Source organism: Harmonia axyridis, chromosome 1 (assembly GCF_914767665.1).
Source record: "Harmonia axyridis chromosome 1, icHarAxyr1.1, whole genome shotgun sequence".
Classification (NCBI taxonomy): domain Eukaryota; kingdom Metazoa; phylum Arthropoda; class Insecta; order Coleoptera; family Coccinellidae; genus Harmonia; species Harmonia axyridis.
The window spans coordinates 63,649,642-63,668,563 of NC_059501.1; the positions used below are offsets into that span (position 1 = coordinate 63,649,642).

Consider the following 18,922-nt stretch of genomic DNA (forward strand, 5'->3'; position numbering starts at 1 on the left):
TATTCAAAAAACTCTGATTCCATAATCATACAGCAATAAACTGTAAACAAATCATTCATTGATGGTTCTTAATATTTTTTTCTCCGACTATCCTAAGCAGTAGCCTTGTATTTACCCAACAGCCACTAGAAAAACATCCCATAAATAAATAATGAAATGAAAATTTGCTCGAAAAATAATGAGAGAAGTCATATTTACTCAGAGATTCCAGTGGAAGATGTTGAACCTCAGTATGTACCAATAATTTCTTCACAAGGCACAATGAATAGAATTTACGCTGAGCTGTCTGAGATATTTTTTAAGAGTATTTACTTAAATAAAATATAAATTAATTTCTTAAAAATTAGTTCTATTGTGTAACTTGAATACCCACCTTTTTAGATGATTCCTGAATTTTTTCAGTTTCGTTAAAACTCGGATTTTAGTAACATATTAGATAAATAAATATATTCTTGAATATGCGGTTGTGGTGCCTAAGTGGAGCAGATCACATCCTCGGCATTACCGTCTATACTTTTGACCTCATTTCTATTGTTCACAATTAGATATTATATCTTAAGAAAAAGTAAGAAGCATATACGCAAGGTATTTAATGCAAAATTTAGGCTATTTTTACATAGCGATTGAGATTTAATTCTACCTTAGGGCATTGTCAGTGAAGAGTTCATAAATAACTTAAATAACTGTATGTTGAAATAACAATAAGAGTTGAAGTGATGTTCAATTTCGTTTTCATTTTTTGGCGGATGATATTGACATTGATTCGACTCATTGTAATTTTAAAAGGGAAAATTATATGTAACATACGATCATTAGGTCAGGGAGCCTATTCCATCAAACTATTCTGCGAATTCCCACTTTTTATTTCTGATTTCGTCAAATTAAAAAAAATGCTGTTGCACAACAATGTCCAACAAGGAATGCTAAAGTCTGTTTTTACTTCGAACTTTTCAATTCTTTTCTTTCTTCTTTTCAACTCTGACTACTTTTCAGTCTCTTCGAGAAGCATCTAAGATATACCTACTAGTTACTTTTTTCCAAAAAATAAAATCAACTAATATCCAATTGCTTTTATGTATATCTAAACCTCGAAATAAGTAAGATTCGTTTTTTGAAAGCTCTGAATATGATTACATTTTGTTTGTAAGGTTGCAGTCTTCTTCGTGTAAATAGAGAATTTGATCAGATATTATTTCAAAAGACATTAAAATTTTCTAACTGAACTTTATTAATTCTTGAGAATTCATTTCTTCAGAGAGTTCTCGAGATGAAAAGATCAAGTAACTAGATTTTTAGTGCAAAAACATTCACAATTTTCGAAAAAAAGCATATTACACAAAGTCATAAAAATGTATCATCTTAATATTCATAAACACCACCTTGAAATTATTCTCCTTATTGTTTCGGAGAAATTTTGAATATTATTGTAGGTAATTCATGAGAAAATAGAAGAATGTAGGATTCATCACGTTCTCTAATTGAAAATGAATTTCCTTTTGAAGTTATTCAGTCAGCATCAACATATCAGATTCACTCTAGGGTTCACTGGCCTGAAACTAAAAGGCTAAGATTGTTATGTTCTCATTGAATTGGAGGTATCATTATAGAAGATTTCTTAGAATTAGGTCATTGGCGACCTTTAATAATACCATTTATATTTTTTCCATTCATTGTTTCCATTGATTTCAATTTTTATTCTTTGGCAATTTCCTCCGGTCAAACTCTATTCATGATCAAAATACAATGAGGTTGCCAATATTTGCTTAATTCATTTATGGTTCGAATTAAATGCATTATTTTTCCAGCAATTTGTTTGATTTTTCAACTATTGTTTCATAACGAAAAAAAATATTTGTTTCTGTTAATAATACAAATCTTCCAATTACTGAATAAGTGGTAGTTAATTTCTTCCAACATCCTTTCAATTTATATTGTCCTTCTGAAATTAGATAAGTAGCTGCATACAAAGGGTGCTATACAAGCTAAATTACAAACTGTGACAGATGATAGCTGCACTCGTATTGAACACTATTTTCCTATAGCATAGGTCTGATTAGTTTTCGTTTAGAAGTTGAAAAGAGGAAATTAGTCAACCAATACTAGGAATGGGGAAAATGAGCCATTTAACTGAACTTTGAACAACAATCCCTGAATCCCGGTCTTCCCTACTGTGGGAGATTTCTGATAATAATCCATTCGAAAAATGTGTCATGATTATTCTTTGGCATAAATGTATTATTTTTGGGACGAATCTTATTTGGAGGTAATTCAATAAATTTTGATGAAAAAAGATATGTTTTGTTCATTTATTCCACTACTTTTTGATATACTACAGTAAAATCTCGTTAATATGCTCTTCAAGGGAATGGCGCAAAATAGTCTTCAGCGGGAAAACGTCTCACCTACCAATATTTCAAAAATATTGAGTCAAATTGAATTTACAAATAGAAAAAGCATTAACTTGAAGTAGAGAGCTTTTTTCAAGTCAAAGTTTCCTGGGGTGTAACTTCACGTGATACATTCAAGGGGGTAGATCTTTTTTTTCTTGGGAAGGGGGGGTAATCGAAAAACTTTTTTTTTAAGATGAAGTTTACTCATATCTGTAATTTAATGATAATAATTATAATAATAAATTGCCTTTATTAAGGAAAAGAAAAATACATATCACGAGACGAATACAGTAGCACAGCTACTTTTACGCAACCTCTAAAAAAAACAAAAATTTTGTAATAACAATTAAAAGTACAATTCTTGAGAATAATACAATGAACTAAAAATGAAATTATATTCTGTTGAAAATATCAGGAAAAAAAGAGAAACGATATAGGTACATAATACATATGCAAACATAAAAAATTATTGATGAACCAAAAGAGAAAGAAGGGTTGGATAACGGAAATTCAATCAAAAATTACTAGAAATAATAGTATTTATTTGATTCGCTTGTTCATACCATTTGATTCGCTTATTCATACCATTTGATTTCTTATTCCAAAATTTCTAAATTGGAAGTTGTGCAAAGAAAAATGAAAAATTCCTCGAATAATTTTGAATGTCCTATACATAACCCGCAAATGGTTTGTAATGTTTGTATTCGAGATATTAGGTGTTTCTTGTCGTCCTACTTCTTTGTGATGCTTTTAACAGTTTATCGAATCATTATTGATCTTCTCTACAGATTGGGTAAATAAGTACCAAAACTTATAATTAATCATTCATTCATCACATATTACTGGATCTTAATAATAATTTGAATTTTCCTGAGGATTACTGAAAAATTGTTTGACAAGAACCGACAAGAAACCATAAAGTTACATTTTTCTAAATTACCAGTGGTTCACCAAAAAAGAGTTCTGGTGCAAAGAAGCCAGAAAAAATATCAAATGAATTTGTATTTAGACTTAGCATATCACATGATGAGAACTTAAAATTGGAATATCTATGCTAAATTTATGAGGTGCTATGAGAAGAAAACTTGAACTTTAACATTTGTATCTCGAATGCAAATCATTCCGGACCCATACTATAGAACTTTATTTCTAAAAATGATCCGTTTGTACCTCCAATTTATGAACACCCTGTATAGTAAATTCAAAACTTATGTCTTTACAAATAAATTGCAATTTGAATGAAACACATTAAATTGTAAAACACATCACAGACAATTTTTCGATTCGAATAACTTAGTTCAATTCTTTGATAACTGCAGTACATATGGCAAAACAAGGAGGACGCCGACAAAACGGATAGATGAAGGAAAATAATAAACCTCGGACATAGACGAGCGCGTAGTGCTATAGAAGTAATCATCTTGAAAGCGATTATAAACTCAAAAACCGTAAATGGGTACTAGTTTTTGCTGGCGTATCGATTTCAAAGGAAGTTAAAAAGAGTATTGATTCATTTTATAGAAGAATTTTCATTCTTCGTCTTTGAGAGAATTCTGAAATTTTATATTCTGAATATCTGAGGGGGAGGGTAATTACCCACAGTACCCCCATTTCTACATCCTTGGATACATCACTTGTCACTTTCTTGGAATAATTTTCTTGGGGAAACGAAAACATTATACATTCAAGCTTGATAGTTCGATATTCTACCTTACGATAAGTATATGCTATCAAAATCGGTACTGCATCATGGAAACAGGACGTTTTGCTTTCAAATGTGTCTTTTTCGGCACAATCTCTCCATCAAAATTTAAAAATTTCTCAAAAATGTATAAGTACCTACTGTGTCTGTGTCTTCTGTGTCTTCTTAGTTCTTGCCACGAATCTGGCACCACCTTACAAAAATTCTCTCTTTCTTGCATCTTGTTGTATATTGGCATTTCTTCGACCTTCCTCCTTGACAGATCAGAAAATCTTCGATGGAAAATAATTGACCTAGAATGCTCCATCAATTCTTGAGCAATGAATCTCTCAAACTCAATCGTTTAAAACCAATTTAGGCCCAAAATTCGAAAATTAGAGGCATTTGTACAAAATGATAACTTCCTGTTCTATACTGATAATGCTTGAGATATGGAATTGAAGCATTATTTTTAGTAGTTGGGTATTTATTTATAAAAGCTAGAAACACTCACCTCGGTCAACTAGGAAAATGGTACAATTAATAATTAGTTCATTGCAAATTCATAATATACTGCAAAAACAAGGATTAAATCATACAATTTTGAACTATCAGGTATCATCTTCGATGAATAATGATTCCTTAAATAATAATAAAAAATTCTTTGGGTTAAACTCATGAAAAACCTCACAAAAAACAACCAATTCACGTAAACAAACTTATTGATAGTGTCCAGTATGAAAGAAAATACAAAAGAAGATACCTATACTCCTATTTCCAATACCTGTCCCGTTTGACGAATTTACTACCCATTGAATGAATTCGTTTTTGTCTCAAATATTATGAAACTGTTATTGGCGTTATGTAATTATAAATACGAATATAATTTTATCAGATATCTATTTAACCGGTTGAAAATTGATACCTTAGTGTGAGGTATGAATTATGGGTTTGAAAGTTATACCCTATTAACTTTTAAATGGAATTGCGGAAATAGCATATCACCAACTATTCCATTATGCATGTACAATGTGCAAAACCGTAATATTCAGTTTCACGATCATAAAACTAGACAGACGCTGTGTTTATGGAGAGTCACTTAGAAATGATTGATCACATGTGATTAGTGTGACAATAATAATTGTTGTTGAAATAATTTGGGGAAAATCTTTTCGCTTTCGCAACAAGGAAGTTACTATGATTAAGGTTTGATTACTTTGAGGAATCACCAAGGGCGTAGATCTTTTTTTTTTCTTGGGGACCCCCATCCAAAAGATTTTTTTGAAGACAACGTTTACTCATATCAGTAATATGAGAAAGAAAGGTTCGATAACGAAGTTTGAACCAAAAGCTACTCGAAATATTACCATTTTTTTGATTCGATCGTTCCTAAATTGGAATTACGAAGAAAAAGGAAAAATTCCTTGAATAATTTTAAAAATAGAATGTGCTATACATGGGCCTGCAAATGCTTTGTTTTCGAGATTCGGTGTTTCTTGTAGTCCTACTATTTGTGATGCATATAATAACAGTTTATTCAATCTTTATTGATATTCTTCATAGATTGGGTAAAGAAGTACTAAAACATTATAATTAATTATTTATTCATCACAGCTTACTGGATATTATAATAATTGGAATTTTCCTGAGGATTACTGAAGAATTGTTCGACAAGAACCAGAAAAAAACATGAAGTGTAGTACTGGACTACAGTTTCTTTTTACATTTTTCTAAATTACCAGTGGTTCACCAAACAAAAAAGTTCTGGTGGAAAGAAGCCAGAAAAAATATCACCCTGTAGATTAGCATATCACATGATGAAAACTTTCCCGGACCCATGTTTAGGACTTTATTTCTTAAAATTATCCCAGGAATCTTTGTCATTTTCGTTGGTATCTACAATTTAGGAACACCCTGTATAGTCAATTCAAAACTGATGTCTTCACGAATAAATTGCAATTTGAATGAAACACACATTAAATTGTGAAACACAGCGATGCGAATAACTCAGTTCAGTTCTTTGATAACTGCAGTATAAAAATTTTATGAGGAAAATGATACAAAAAACCGAAAACAACGGGTAAGTTGTATACCGATAACGAATGCAAAAATCACAGATGGAAAAACAAGGGGGACGCTGACAAAACGGGTAAATAAAGGAAAATAATAAACCTTGGACAAAGATGTGCATTAAAACTAATCATCTTGAAAGCAAAAATAAACTCATAAACCGTAAAAGGGTCTGATTTTTTACTGATGTGTCGATTTCAAAGAACAGTAAAATGATTATTAGTTCATTTTATGGAAAAATTTTCGTTCTTCGCGAGAATTCTGTGATTTTATATTTTGGAAATTGTGGACAATGTTTCTCTTCAACAAGATGGCGCTAAGTGCCACACTTGTCACGAAACAAATGTAATTTTGCAAGAAAAGTTTTCTGATATGTTATTTCTAGAAAAGGTGAACAAAATTGGTCATCGAAATCTTCTGATTTCACACCTTTAGTCATTTTGGTCCACGTGAAAGATAAAGTCAAAGCCAATCTCCACAATCGTTTCAAGACCGTGAAGGGCATTGGCTGATATCGTTTTTTATTGTTGATAGTATACCTTTTAATGAAATAAACATCCATTGATTTATCTTAAGGATTTTTTTATTGTCAAAATGGAACCTCTTTTTGGAAAACCATTCTATAAGATAATTTAATAGAGAATGACAATTAGAATAACTTTCATTTAATATCAATGTTTTGCGCTCCAATAGATCCTAACTGGAAATAAACCAAAATTTCAGAAGGGAACGAATAAAAAACTTTTCATCGAGCATTGTACCAAAATAAACCTTTCAGTTGGCATTATCCAAATCTTCAATTCTTGATAATGTAAGAGATAACATTTGTCGGAGATTTGCATAACACTGATCACGTTCCATTTACCATGAGAAGGAAGAAGATTGAATGTCTTGACCAACAATCAACAGACAGAATCTCAGTAGCTGTTTCATTCTATTCATGTTTTTCTCTTCGGAGACTTAAAAGTTCATTGTACTTATTATAAATATTGTGATGGTGTTACGAGTAACATAATTTTCTATATACCTACTTTATATTTCACTGTCAAGTTCAACTTTCACTCCATACCAAACGAAATCGAAAGTTAATCATGGAACTATGTTACCTACTTTTCTCCTATCGGTCAGACAAGAATCTCAAGTTTTTGGGTCGAAACTATTATTTTATGCCGGCAAGTTATATAATGAGACTTATAACTATTTCAATAATGCAATGGATGTGATTGTTTCGGGTCTATAGATTATGTCACAGAAGAAGAAACAACTTATGTTGCTCTAATAGACATGAGAGAATCGGGCTGAAAAACATTAAACAAACAATATAAAATTAATTGAGAAGAATTAGTCACGACAGCGTCATCACTTGAAACAAGGAATTTTTTATTTTTAAACTGTGGATGGAAAGGCAAAGTTCTAAAAAAGTTAGGAAAGTTCTGATGTGTAATAATGAACTTTCGAGCGCTCATTCGTTTCGGTGCCAATTGCGCCCTTGGAGACACCGAATTATTCCGTATGGAAATACACCTTTTCCAATTGTAGTTCATAAAATCAAAGTGCAATTTCAGAAAAGGGAACATGCATTTGAGAATAGGAAAATCGAAAATATGATTCAGAAAAAAAAATTTGAATCCAGAATAGTTAATTTGATTTCTGAAAAACGAAATTGAAATTCAGATTAGGAAGTTGGAATTCAGAAAAACAAAGTTGTAACTGAGAACATCAGAAATTATATTTCAGAAAAGGAAAATTGTATTGCAAAAATTATTAATTCAATTTCAAATAATGTAATATGTAATTCAGAACAGTACCGAATGTGAGGTAGATAATATGCAACAAAGGTATTACATAGATATGGCTACCGAGGCATTGTAGTATTGAATGAAAAGAAAAGACCTATGAACTTTCGAAAAGAGCATCAAGGTTAACACCTGTTGGTCCTGAGCCTTTTTGTGAGCTTGGAAAAAGCCAATATAAGACGACGGTCCAACAAAGGGAGTGTGACAATAGAATAACCTTCTGGAGGATCACTTTCAGTCTTGCTAAGGCAAGGAAATTTGTGCTGCTGTTATAGTATATCCAAAGTTCTGGAGGAAGCCAGAATATTTCGATTATACAAGGGTTGTCCAAGTTTCCAGAAATTCCTTTGGGGCCAGTGAATTATAGCCTAACAATACTTTCAAATGAATCCCGGTATTTAGCGGATCGCGGTATCCACATCTGGCCAAGTGTCTTTATATATGGACTAGTTCAAGTGACTTTGGATATACTGTACCAACCTACACCAGGAAGCTTTTGAAGCTACCACAAGCGGGTGATGGTGCGACTGCTGACAGGACACTGTCGGTGCAAATACCTGTACCTCATTACCGTCTTTACTAAGCTACCTGTTTAATGAATAACACATGGCAACCCAACCAATACAAACAGCATTGCCTATTACCCGAATTGAAAGAGGAATAAAATGTATTTCGCAAAGACGAAAAACAATAATACCTTCGCTTTGGAATTATGAAGCAACAAATGAAAAATTTCTACGATTTTGCATTCAGAACTAGTTTCTGTAAAATGCTAAATATTTTCAGCGGAACACATGTTTTTAATTCCAATCAATTTTCGAAGCTTTGCATGCCCTACCGCCCTTTGTATTTTGTGGTGTGATAGGTAATCTTTCATCGATCGTCTTTTGCATATGGAAATCAGATATATCACTTACGCATTGTTCATCAGCGTCGAAGAAATCCAGGAATTAATTGAAATACCTACAGCGTAAAAAACATAAGGTAAATAAACACAAAGACATACATTTGGTTTAATTCGATTTGACTTTTCTGCAAAAGCAGGCACGTGAAGTATTATTATTATTCTAAATGAAAATCCGGAAGCTCTCTTCGTTCCTTGTTCTTGTCATTCGCTGAATTCAGTAATTAATGATGCAGCTCGTAAATCTGGTGAAGTATCAAATTTTTTCTCTATTGTTCAAGAACTTTTCGTAGTTTTTTCAAGTTCAACTAAACGGTGGGGGTTTTGAAAAAATGTAATTTCTCACTAACTCTTAAAGGTCTTAGCACCACCAGATGGGAAAGTAGAATTAACGCTATGACGCCGCTAAGGCATCAATTGAGAGAAATATATGATACTTCTTGTGAAATCGCAGCAGAATGAAAGCGATACTAGAAGTAAGAGCAAAAATTTAGTTTTGAAAATTTCATGCTTCAAATTAATTTGTTCTCTAGTAACTTGGTTTGAGGTTTAAGTTCACATCAATAACGTTTCTAAGCAGTTGCAAAGTCCCAATATGATAATTGATGTGTGTTAGCGATTTGAGAAATGTATCAGAATATTTGGCAAATTTGAGAACTAATGGTTTCGAGCAAATGATTTGCTCCCCTAAAGTAATGGCAGAAAATATGGAAATGAAACCTGAATTCCAATGCGAATGAGAAATACGCATTCGTAAAAAAAAACAATGCTTTTTCAATATAAAGGAAGGGATACATCGATAACTCATCCTAAAAAAACAGATTGATTTTTTCAATTATTTATTGGACATTTGCGTTAATTTTTTGGTAATTTATCTGAAAATTGTCCCAACATTGTGATTATTCTTCGGATACCAATTACAATGCCCGTAACTGTAGCTATCGGCGGAGAACGTTCTTTTTCGAAAAGAACACAGGGGCGCCGAAAAATTGTTTGCTTCAGGCGCCAAAATTGGTCGCGCCGGCCCTGCCCCTATATCTCTAAAACTGTAATCAATTTCTATGATCTGTTATGAGTATCGTAATATGAAGCATAAAAATTACTGAAGAAAAATGTTTTAGAATTTTTCGAATATCAAGAACAGAAATCAAGGTATAGCGAAATATTTGAAACAGTAATTTTTCAAATGCGGCCTGTAACTCGAGAACGATTCGAGATATCTCAGATGTTTCCTACAATATTTCCGTGAGTTTTTGTATGGATAAAAAATAAAAATAAAAAATTTATTCATAAAAATAAAATACGACAATACGAACTCTGGCAAACTTATTACCCAAATAATGTTTATATTCACATAAAGAATGCATGGACAGAAAATAATTGCTCATGATCTGGGCTTCTGAGATGATAAAAACCTTGAACAAAAAGAAAAATAGCGTTGAAAAAAATCTCCAAAATATCGAATAGGTTTTATTTTAACGCATTCTATTCAATCCAGAAATATGCATATTTTACCTAACTCTAACTTTACAGACTTTGCTCCAAATATATTCAGCAAACCATGGCTAATATGGCTCTGAAGGACTTCAAAAACATGAAAAAAGAAAATATATCCATTGTGGAAAAAATTTTACTCCAAACAGGGAATCCTAAATTAGCGACAGTACTTGCAATAGATCTTCTACTAGTTGGAGTCGACACTGTAAGTAGAAACGAAGCTTTTCATTGAAAATACAACTTGAGAACTGAAAGTCATCAACATACTCTTCATAAGCTAGGTCTCCCAAATTCGTGAGGGTATATCATCAGAATCCTTTCGAGCTAAGAAAAAATGAATGGATATTTTCGGGCCCTATTTTTGAGAGAATCAGTTTGGTGAAAACCGCAACTTTATGAATTCAAAAGTTTTCAATCTAAAATAGAAAAATGGCGTGAAATCAAAACATGAAACAAAAACATTCTACAGGCACTTTTCTCAGTCGAATCCATTGGTGTAAATATTTGTTTTTTATTGCAATCAGTTTTGAAACTGGTGTTTTTTCAAATGTAAAACATAAGAAAACAGAAATTCTTAGGGTTTAAATTAAAACTAATCCCTTGACCAAGAACAAAATGAATACCACATTTTTGGGCCTAAGTTTCATTCTAATTTTGATTCCGATCGAAAATTATAACAGGAACATATAATTTTGAACGTACATATTTACGGATATTTTTTATTTGACAATTAATTTGTCGAAGGTCAATCGAACTCATCGTTCGAAACTATTTCCGAAAACTACAGACATTGTAACAAAATGATGAAACGATTTTTTCAGGGAATGATCGCTTAAAAATGGCAGTTCTGGTGTTTACGACTTCTTATATAATTAACTTATGGCATATTTATCTAAAAGGTGAACATTATTCAATCATAAAATTGAAGATTCGGTTGTTGCAATCCACGTTAATAAGTAAAGAATGATTTGTCAAATATTTTTGCCAAACGTTTCAACATACTACGGGTATCAAAAAATTATTTATTCCAATAATTTTTAATGTTTATTTATTTTTTGTTATAAATGTTCGTTTCAAAAAAAGATTATGTATCTCGGTCGTAAAATGCTCTTTGAGCTATCTAAGCCTAAAAAATTGTTTTTCATGATCTACATACATATGCGTACAACTTTGCTTCCGCCGTTTTTTCCCGAAATTCCAGGATTTATTGTGAAAAACTGGTTATACAGTTATGATTCAAAGTATTGTCCATCGCTGGCCACTACTTTCTCCATTCTTTCGGGCTGCGTACAAATCCCGCGTTGAAAAAACTGGTCATCTTATGAACCGATCCACGAATCGATCCAATTTTTTACTTCTTCATAAGACCGGAAGTGCTGGTCTGCTAGGCAGTGTGACATTGATCGAAACAAGTGATAGTCCAAGGGAGCAACATCTGTAGATTATCGTAATGAACTCATGTTTCGTCTCCAGTCACAATGCAATGTAGAAATCACTTCTGTCTTTGCCTTGCGAGCAGCTGTTTACAGCAAACGAACACCGTTCAACATCTCTCGGCTTAAACTCGTACGGCACCCAATTTCCTTGTTGTTGAATCATTCCCATGACTTTCAGGAGTTTTGAAATTTTATGTTGCGCCGCTCCTAATGATCCTGTCAATTCTTGTTGCGTTTGACACGAGTCTTGATCAAGTAATGCCTCCAATTCTGCATCTTCGAAAACCTTCTCTCTTCCACCACCATGCTGGTCTTCGACGTCAAAATCACCGTTCTTGTGGCGTTGAAATCACTCTTGGCACGTTCTTTCACTGATAGCGGCCTTACTATAGTTATTTGAGAGTATTCGATGAGCCACAGCCGCAGATATCTTCATATTGAAGCAGAAAATTTAAACCTCCCGCAAATAACTAGAATTGGCTCGTAAGCTGATATGTTTTATCAAGAATAACTTTATGATGCAGACACAAATCGACTAATATTTCGATAGTGTTATTTTTACAAATACCTAAGCTTATAGTATGACATCTACGATCTATTAATTTCGACTACCACTTACCACTACAGCCTTCTATTGCAAAACGGCGGAAGCAAAGTTGAACACCTAATACATAAACAACGTTCAATCTGCAAATGTTAAATTCAAAATATGCGGTTATATTTCAGACATCTATTGCTGTAGCGTCTATGCTCTACCAGCTATCCCAGAATCCAGATAAACAAGAAAAATTATATCAGGAACTGAAAACAGTTCTACCAACTGCGAACAGCAAATTTACTGCCGAAACTCAAGAGAATATACCATATTTGAAAGCCTGCATCAAGGAAACATTAAGGTAAGATAATGGAAATTCTGTCTAATCCTACATTATATGAACTTTGGGACAGGGGTGGCTCTAGGGAGGATGCTGGGTAACCAGGCCCCTCAGGGAGGCCAAAAGTTGGCACCCTAACAAACAATTAATCGATTATCTGGCGCCCCTGAGCGCACGATAACCTATTATTGTATCATATTTTCAATTACTGAACTTGAATGAACGATTTTTATATTGCACCATAATAAAAACTTTAGCTACGTTTTAAAAATACATTCGCATTAAGAACGATATATCAATGAAGAGGTTTTTTAAAATCAAACTTTAATTCAAAATGTTTTTTTACTATGGATGAATGGTCATTGAATTGAATTCAAGTAATTTTCTACCAAAATGGGTCGGCATCGAACTTGTTTTAGGAAACAGGCTACTATTATTAGTATTATTTGAGCTAAATGTAGGAGAAGTTTCAACTAATTAAAATACCTACTAATTCAGAATAGTCAGGATCAATTCAGAACAATATTCTAAGAGAAAACTATCTGTTTTTTGTTCCATTCACCATAATTTTTCATTTTTCAATAATTAGTGAATATAAGAAGATATTTTCCTTCAACGGACAGATCAAATGTATATATAGAGTGTTCTACGGAACAATGTTTTCCTTTGAACAACATAGGTCCAATTAGTTTTCGTTTAGAAAGAGCAAGCATTCGAAAGTATTACTTTCCATTCGCATTGACGTTTGGAAAATAGTACTTTTCCGAATTCGTGCGGAAAAAAGCCCTGCTATTCACTTTCCGCATGCATATGCGTGCGGCAAGGGTTTTTTCCGCACGCAAATATTAAAGAGTCGCATCAATCATAAAATTTTGGCATGTCTCTATGCGTCAATCGTAAAATTCAAACGTTTCTCTATGCGGCTGAGCGCACAAAAATATAATTTCTTAAAACGTCAGTTTCATTTAAGCTACTAGGAAAAATATTGGTCCCAACTTATGTGGAAAGTGCCTTTTCCGCACTCGACAGCTTTCCGCAGTTTCTTACGGAAAAGTATCGCTTTCCACACTTGTTAGGCAAATAACTATTTTTGTTAAATTCATAATTGTGTTTGAACTTTCAACATTGTATCAATCTCCTTCATCAAAAAACAATCGTAAAACTGTACGCTAATATTATAATTTTCGTAACCACAAAATATTCATTCATAATAAATATTCTAAATCTCGGCAAGGCACCATGATCCATGAACATTCCCTTATGAGTGAATTTTTTCTAGTTCAATATAACTCTTCTACTAAGTTTACACCCTTTACGAAGGCCACCTTTTTTGTAACCTTTTCAAATTGACACACTTTATAGAAATACTGAAAATGAGAAAATTTGGTTTTTCAAAAAGCACAATAACATATTTTCCACAGGATGTATCCAGTGATCATTGGAAATGGCAGGAGTCTGCAGTCAGACACAGAAATTGGAGGTTACCACATCCCGAAAGGGGTAAAAAAAATGATTTTCATGAAGAATCGCGTTCTGATAATAATTTTATACATTTCCAGACACACGTGATATTCCCGCATTTGGTAGTCAGTAATACAGAGGAATACTTTTCTGAACCACAACGCTTCGAACCAGAAAGATGGTTGAAGAAAAAGGATGAATCGACAAAATGTCCAATCAAACAAGATAAGATACATCCGTTCGTTTCTCTCCCATTCGGTTATGGAAGGAGATCATGTCTGGGACGTAGATTTGCTGAGACTGAGTTACAAATATTGTTATCGAAGGTAAGTAGTTACTCAGGTATAGAGAAACTTTGTGTTCAATTAAAATTTCGATTTTAATTAAATTTTTTAGATATGGGGCTCAGGGCCCCCCTAAATTTCTGTTTACCCCCCATGAAATATCGCATGACCCAAAAAATACAACATTAATTCAATGTAAACTTACATCTTGGCCACCCTTAAAAAAATCCAGTCTTCTTCTTGGAGCCCTATTCTTGGAAGCTTGTGCCGCCACTGATAATTCCAAGCGCTTTTCAGCTTTTCCAGATGTGAGGAGGTGCGCGTTAAACATACGCAGACATGAAAATACGTAGCTCGTGTTCTACTATAGTCAGATTTTGATGATTCGGTATGGATATTCAAATTATATATACAGTAATGTATGGATAATCCGAACAGAACGTTTGCAGAACCCGTTCGGTTTATTCGGATTCGGATTGTAGAATCATTTCTAGAGCGTGCAAACTCATTTTCATGAAAAAATGCTGTACTTTATATCAAAACAGGGTCGGCGTTAGGGGTGAAACAGTAAAGCGACTGTTTCATGCGCCTCTGTTCGAGGGGCGGCAATTTAGCCAAGTTTATGGCTGGCCTTTCATATTTCTGAAAAAATATAGTCTTGATTCTTAAAAACAACATGAGGTTGGTCCGCTTTGCTGCGTTTGTCAACATTCCCTGCAATAAAAATCTCCAAACCTTCTTTACTAAGCCACCTGTTCAATAAATAACACATGGCAACCCAACCAATATAAGCAGCATTGCCTATTAGTATTACCCTAATTGAATGAGGGATGGAATGTATTTCACAAAGACAAAAAACAACATCCGAATTACGTGGAAGTTGTTCACACATTCAACATATGGAAAATTCCTACTATTCTGCATTCGATACTAGCTGCTAAATGTTTTCAGCGGAACATATGATTTTAATACCATTTAGTTTTCGAAGCTTTGCATGCCCTGCCACCCTTTGTATCTTGTGGTGTGAAAGGTAATCTTTCATCGATCGTAATCAGTGTCTTGTGAATGTGAGAATCAGATATATTACTTACGCATTGTTCATCGGCGTCTAAGAAATCCAGGAATATATTGTAGGTAAAAATTTCCGAAAACAATACGCAGTGAAAACGACTTTAGAAAGAAAGATTAGCAAAAACGCTAGAGAAATCAAAAATGGCGAATTATCTTTGGAGCAGGTGATGTGTTTTTTGGGGTGGTGTTTATTCCTACTTTTTCAGCAGGGGTGCCAAAAATTCTTTGCTTCAGGCGCCAAAATTATTCGCGCCGGCCCTGTATAAAAATATGTATTTCTGCTCATCAAAGAAATGAATTTAATGATATGATCGCCTCTTCAGTGAACGCTTTCTGAATAGGTTCATCTTCGTTGACAGAGTTTTCATTTTCCTCAGTGACATCAGTACGTAGCTTATCATCTTCCTAAACCTCTGTGTCTCAATTTTCTTCGTCATCATCTTGTATCCGTATTTGATTTTCTGTTTCATCTATTGCATCATACGATTTACTTTGTTCACTAATTCCACTGAACTGAATCAAAACCTTGATTTAGTCCTTCTCCTGATACTTTCAAAGGAGTTGTGGGTTGTAGTCCTTATACTGTGACTAAAGTTGTTCACGGCCAAGGACAAATTAGGGAAATGAAAGAACGGGATAAAAACAATTATTCAATTCATTTCCAACCCACTAAAAATGTATGAAGAAGATGATATTTAGATCTTATCGTTTTTAAGGGTCGCTGGACACTTGGGTCGTTACGGATCTTCGATCAGTCGCAGGTACTTTTACGCTGATCTCAGGAACAGATATGAAAATCTTTACTCTTCTCGTTGTCGGTGAAAGTGCTGCACATATGTTGTAGTTGCAGACTGGATTGAACTCAATTGAATTATTCGCCATGAAATGCCGATTTTTGAGGGCATTCAGGTCGTTTTAGATTCGACCGTTAGCAAAGCCTTTCTACGGATCCCTTAGGGGTGTGGCTTTGATCATTCCAAGTTTTTACACCGAATTCTTCTGTTTTTAGTATTTTCGAAATTTAACTTAACTTAACTAATATTTTCGAGGGAATCGATAGATTCCCTACATAATCAAATCTTCTGCATTATATTCTTCTGTTCGGATTGCAGAGTTCAGGCTGTTCGGATTATAATTATATATCAATTCACCAATTTTTCCGTTCGGATTATAAAGTACTCCGGATTATCCATCTTTCGGGTAGCGTACGAATACTGCGTTGAAAAAACCGGTCATCTTTTGAAGCGATCCACGAATCGATAGAATTTTTTTCTTTTTCATAAGACCGAAAGTGCTGGTCAGCCAAGCTATTTGTCATTGATCGAAACAAGTGATAGTCCGAGGAAGCAACGTCTAGAGAATACAACGGGTGTAGTTGGATACGAGTCTTGTTCAATTAATGTCCCCAATTATGCATCTTCGAAAACCTTCTCTCTTCAACCGCCATTCTGGTCTTCGACGTCAAAATCACCGTTCTTGAAGTGTTGTTACCACACTAGGCACGTTCTTTCTCTAATAGCGGCTTATTCATATGTCTTTGAGAGCATTCGACGAGCCTCAGTCGCATATTTCATAATATTAGAGCAGAAAATTAAAACCTTCCGCAAATGACAAGGATTTGGCTCGTAAGCTGACATGTTTAATTGATAATAGCATTATGATGCAGACAGTAATCGACTAATATTTCGAAGGCGTTATGTTTAAAAACCTAAGTTGTTGTATACAATCATAGTATAAGGATCCTTATACTATGATATGATCTATTTATCTCGACTTGCCACTTCAGACATCTATTGCAAAATGGTGGATGCAAAGTTGTGCACCTAATATTTGGATTCCCCAAGAATTCTCGGTCATTTGTAGAGGTGGGTCTCTTTTGCAAGTTTTTGGCGAAAATTCTAAACTTAAAATAATACCCAGAAATATTTGCAATTATCCATAAGGCCTATAATTTTGTTGGAAGTTACTATACAAACAGAAACTCACAATCTCATAAATAAAAATTTTACGAATAATTCGAAAGATTTCAGATTCAATTTTCATCAGGATTTATTATTATGAAACTTTATACAAAATTAAATATGTCCCTCACATGTTACTCTAACTGTATCATATTTTTTTCAGATATTTCGTAAATATAGAGTTGACTACAACTACGAAGCACTAACATACAAGATCACACCAACCTATGTACCAGAACAGCCTCTGAAATTCAAACTGACTGAGCGCATGTCTTGATCGCAATATTAATTTTAATTCTTAATAAGTAATTTTATTTTGTTGTATTTTGTTTGAAACTTATTGATTATTATGTAAGACCTTTATTCGTGGACCAAATGACTGAATCTTAAAGACTCAATAAAATTATAATACAAAATATACAATGTAGTTATACTTTTTCAGTTACTGTGTAGAGGTATATACACTGCGCAAAAAAATTAACGCACATTATGGAAATCTCAAATTTATTCTACAACTGAAGGTGTTCTCAATGATAATTATTTTTATCAGAATTATGCATGCATATGTTATCCATTTTCAACGTTTTTCTTCAATACAGATGTTTTTTCCCAGCAGGAATAGAAAAAGATGAGATTATCATATTTTTAGTGTATTGGCTCCATTCTGAAATCAGTTGTTCTCGATAAAGTCTAGTGATCTAGTGATCAATAGTTTTTCTTTCGTTTGATTTTCTACACTCGATCGCTATGCAACGCGAAACACGCAATTTGACCCAAGAGGAATGTGCCCAAGCGGTAGTTTCGCGAGAAGAAGGGTGGACATACACAAGAATTGCAGAAAGGTTTGGAGTTTCCCATACAAGTTTGTCCAGAATGTTGCAGCGATTCAGGGAGACAGGTATGAATGTCCGAAGACCAGGACAGGGTAGACCACGGGCAAGGTCTATAGATTACACTAAATCTATAGACTTTGGACCACGGGTAACAACTGCCATTCAAGAACGTTACTTGAGAGTTTCTTCGTTAAGACAACGGTTTGCAACCGCTCGCCTCCTTCAAAATCAGCTTGAGCAATCTCATGGGGTGCAAATTAACACTCAGACAATAAGAAATCGCCTTAGAGAATATGATTTAAGGCCTAGTAGTGTCGCGGCAAGAGGCCCAGCTCTTACCCTAGCCCATCGAAGGGTGCGTTTGGATTTTGCGAGAGAGCATATCCATTGGGAAGAGGCTGATTGGGAAAGAGTTCTCTGCACAGATGAGTCTAGATTCTGCCTCTACCATTGTGATCGACGTTCCCTTGTATACACGTCCACATGAAAGATATGCTCAGTGCAATTTCCTGAATACTAATGGTTTCGGGGGAGGATCGATTATGGTATGTGGAATATCTTTGACTGCTCACACAGACCTAGTGGTCGTTGATAATGGAGCTATGAATGCTGATAGGTATATAAGGAACATTCTTGAAGAGCATGTAGTGCCATTTGCCCCAT

At 33.9% G+C, this 18,922-nt stretch overlaps 1 protein-coding gene across 1 annotated transcript in view; it reads left to right on the forward strand.

Moving 5' to 3' along the window:
• The window catches only part of LOC123685787 (probable cytochrome P450 49a1), a 34,378-nt gene extending 16,534 nt beyond the window's left edge, over positions 1-17,844 (forward strand). Inside the window, exons 7-11 of the mRNA XM_045625670.1 lie at positions 10,375-10,543; positions 12,501-12,670; positions 14,071-14,149; positions 14,209-14,436; positions 17,590-17,844. Coding sequence (XP_045481626.1) covers positions 10,375-10,543; positions 12,501-12,670; positions 14,071-14,149; positions 14,209-14,436; positions 17,590-17,703 — 760 coding nt within the window. The 3' untranslated portion in view covers positions 17,704-17,844. The remainder of the gene's footprint in view (positions 1-10,374; positions 10,544-12,500; positions 12,671-14,070; positions 14,150-14,208; positions 14,437-17,589) is intronic.
• The last annotated feature ends 1,078 nt before the right edge of the window (positions 17,845-18,922 follow it).